The sequence below is a fragment of the Pinus tabuliformis genome, chromosome 8 (assembly GCF_031772625.1).
Source record: "Pinus tabuliformis cultivar Carrire ecotype Pingquan chromosome 8, CPIR1, whole genome shotgun sequence".
NCBI lineage: Eukaryota > Viridiplantae > Streptophyta > Pinopsida > Pinales > Pinaceae > Pinus > Pinus tabuliformis.
The window spans coordinates 1,479,024,281-1,479,028,099 of NC_142294.1; the positions used below are offsets into that span (position 1 = coordinate 1,479,024,281).

Sequence of the window (3,819 nt, forward strand, 5' to 3'; positions counted from 1 at the left end):
TGGTTAGAGGCGGAGAGGGAGGCCGGAGAGGAGCCTTCCCACGCTTCTTCCTTTGGTCTTTCTTGTGAATCTTATCCACATCGGTCAGTTCTGGAGGGCACAAAGCTTCCTTTTCAATAGCAGATGGAGGTTCCTCCCGTGGAGAACGATTTTCTTGCATGTTTTCCACCAGCAATTGAACTCGCTTGTTGACCAGAGGGCAATCTTTGTACACATGCCCCACTTTATGGCAGCGTCAACATCTGTATGGGATGCCCTCGTAATCCAGAGGCTGCTTTTGAGTGAAGGACCTCCATTGAATCATTATGTATTCTTGTAGACCTCCTCGAGTATCCATGTGAACCAGTATCCTGGCAAAGGCCATCTTTCCCGTGGACAGATATGACTTGTCTGATTCCATATAAGAGCCAATGGAATTCCCTATTCGCCTGAATATGTCCTTCGACCAAAAATGCAAAGGGAGGCCAGGTAGTCTTACCCAGATCGGCCTGACTCCGAGCTGCTCCGTGTCCGGGTCGAAAAGAGGGGACCATCGCTTCAGCAGGACCGGGGCATGTTCAAAATGCCAATACGATGAGAGTACCCAATTCGTGAGGTCAGGCCTGGAGAATCTAAGAGCAAACCAACCCTTTACGAATGTTTGCATAGTAGGCAGATCTGCGAGGTGGTTCCCCCAGGCCTCTGAAACCCAAGATTTTAAATGCGCCGCTGTGTAGCTGCGGCCCCTTATTCTACCGACCAGTACCCTATCAACAAAATCCATGGTCTCTCCCAGCCGAATGTCTTCCTCCAATCTGAGGAATGTGTCCACCTCCTTTGTTCTAAAACACTGAGTCTTTTTTGTAGTCCTCTCCTCAACTACAAGATTCCCACGACCTTCTGAAGAGTGCTCCTGGATGGGGGGATTCACCGCCGGGGGGGGGGGGGGGGGGGGGATGAAGTAGCAGGGAGACTTTCCGCGAGGGGGGGGATACCAGTGAAACTGCCAGAGGGGGGAGGGGAAGTGCACGACGAGGTCATAGGAGTTGAGGATGTCGGAGGGGCACGGGGGGAGGGAGGGTTTACGGAAAAACCGGGATGAGAAAAATGACCAGGGGCCGGGGACGGAGGGTTAGGGTTAAGGCAACCCATAGCAAACCCTAGGGACGCCGGGGACGGCGGGGGAGTTGAGAGCAACGACCAGGTAGGAGGGTCATCCGGCAAGACAATTTGGTGGTCCGGTGGTCTAGAGAGCGTGGGGAGTCCAGAGATGGTCTCGTGCAGGTCTTCGCCAAAAGAGATGGTCCCCAACTTAGCTGGTCTCGAGGTCGTCCAGATAGTGTCCTCCACTATTTCTTCCTCCGAATAATCAACCATATCTAGGTCCATTGCTGTCCGAGTAAAGTAAACGCCAGCTGCCTTGGTAACCACTAGAGGGAGGAGCAGCAAGTCGACAAAATTCGGCAAGGGAGGCCAGAGGTCAGCCAGCGGTGTCGAAGAGCGGGAACAGGCGATCAGGTAAATGAAACGGAGTAAAAATCCCAAAACAGCCCATGGTAAAAGGTAAAAGGCTACACATGCGATGATGGGGAAGTGTACATTGCAAGTACAAACAGTTGCGTCCTTCTGCTGCGTCCACAATGCTGCTAGCCATGATCGCCTGCTAAACTAGCCAACACCTCCATCTCCCGCTCCCAATTTTTTATTCATAATAAAAAGACCAAAAAATCCTTAATATTATAGATATTATTCTGTTAAATATTAAAATTTTAAAATATATTTTCTTTAAATATATTTAAAAAAAATTTAAATGATAAAATAAAACCAATCTCAAAAAACCAAATACCTTTTCTCACCTATACAATACTTTATATATACAATACTTTAATCCATTGAAGTTTTTCTCACATATACAATACTTTATATATACAATACTTTAATCCATTGAAGTTTGAAGTTACAAGTTAATATAATTTGAAACATCACTTTGATGTATGAGCTTTAAAGTTGATATAATGACATATTTCTACTAACCCATAAAATGTAAATTAATTGATTTGAATCCTTTTCTCACCTATACAATACTTTATATATACAATACTTTAATCTATTGAAGTTTTTCTCACATATACAATACTTTATATATACAATACTTTAATCCGTTGAAGTTTGAAGTTACAAGTTAATATAATTTGAAACATCACTTTGATGTATGAGCTTTAAAGTTGTAATGACATATTTACCCATAAAATGTAAATTAATTGATTTGAATTATAAATTATAGGAATGTATTATAAAAAAATATTTTTGTAGTAATTATGTAAATATTATATATAATAATCCCAATTATTGGGAATGATAATAATTTTATTTTTATTTTTGTAATGTATTAAAATAAATTTAAACTTATTAATATTAACATACTATAAATAACATCTGATTAAAATAAATTTAAACTTATTAATATTAACATACTATAAATAACATCTGATTAAAATAAATTTAAACTTATTAATATTAACCTACTATAAATAACACTTTTTATTAGGAAATCAAGTTGGGACCAATGAGGTAGGTATTAAAGAAGGATATCAAAGAGAAACGGAACCCTTGGAGGGGTAGACGCTAGGACGGATAAAGCCTTCGGAATAAGTCGTGGACGGTCGCTGACGCTATGAAATAGTTGTTTGATTAGACATTTTATCTTTATTATACGTAAATCCTGTGACAAAGCATGGGCACGCTGTGCATTTTTAGTGCCACTATGGGTAATTACATAGATATAATGAAAAATTAGTATTTTTATTATTTTAAAAAAAGTTCAATATTTTTTCAAAGTGGAAAATACACGAGGTATATTTGAAATTAAAATTAATTTAAACGGATTAACATAGTATAAATAACATCTAATTATATATATATATATATTTTTTAAATTTGATATTTTTTTGGCAATTAGTTTTTGGAATAATTTATTAGGGAAAGGTTGTCAGAGAATTTGAGATAATTTATTAGGGAAGGGTTTGTCAAAGAATTTGAGAGAGTTTAGTGTGGGGCTTCACATTAAAAAAATTGAATATATTAATTAAATAAAAAACAATTTGTGCTATAAACTATTTTTAACTTTATAAACTTTAAAACAAATTCTTCCTTTGACAAACTCTTTCCTAATAAATTATCTTAAATTCTTTGACAAACTTTTCCCTAATAAATTATCCCAAAAACTAATTGACAAAAAAACATTATTATTATAACTCAATAGGCCAAAAAAAATATTATTATAACTCAACAGGCCAAAAACATAACACCGCCAACAACTTTTATGAATCACACATGACAAATATCACCATTCAAGTGCCACCTAATAAAGCTAACAGAAACGAATTTAATTATCAGGCGTGGACACGCATCCACAAAGAGACAAAGGCCCTCGGCGCATAGCTCGCCCTAGGCGTGGACAAACATCCACAAAGAGACAAAGGCCCTTGGCGCATCCCACGCACCTGACATTTCGTAAAACATGAAAGAGAATTGTTATATATAACCCAGGTCGAAGTGAATGCAATTTCATTGGACAGGGGCCCTCCGAGAGCGTTATAATAATAGAGCTCCAGCGAGGAAGGCGTTGGAATATCCGTTAACCGACTCACCTGCTGCAGGGCATATGTATATATACAGATGTGCTGAGAAGAGGGGCTGTGAGATATGCTGGTTAAATGTCAGAGCGTTTAATATGAGTAATGCGATGCTTTACCTTTTGCTCCGAAAATGGTGATATGACTTCGAGTTGAAAGTAGAAGAGAGTTGAAGGCAAGCTCGTGATTAGCACTAGAGGTAGTG

The 3,819-nt window shown here is 38.8% G+C and overlaps 1 protein-coding gene across 1 annotated transcript; it reads right to left on the minus strand.

The window, feature by feature from the left end:
• Positions 1 to 235: 235 nt before the first annotated feature.
• On the minus strand, positions 236 to 763 carry LOC149241408 (uncharacterized). Its single transcript, XM_089370531.1, has one exon. The coding sequence runs from the start codon at positions 761 to 763 to the stop codon at positions 236 to 238; it is 528 nt and encodes a 175-aa protein (XP_089226657.1).
• Between the last annotated feature and the right edge of the window lie 3,056 nt (positions 764 to 3,819).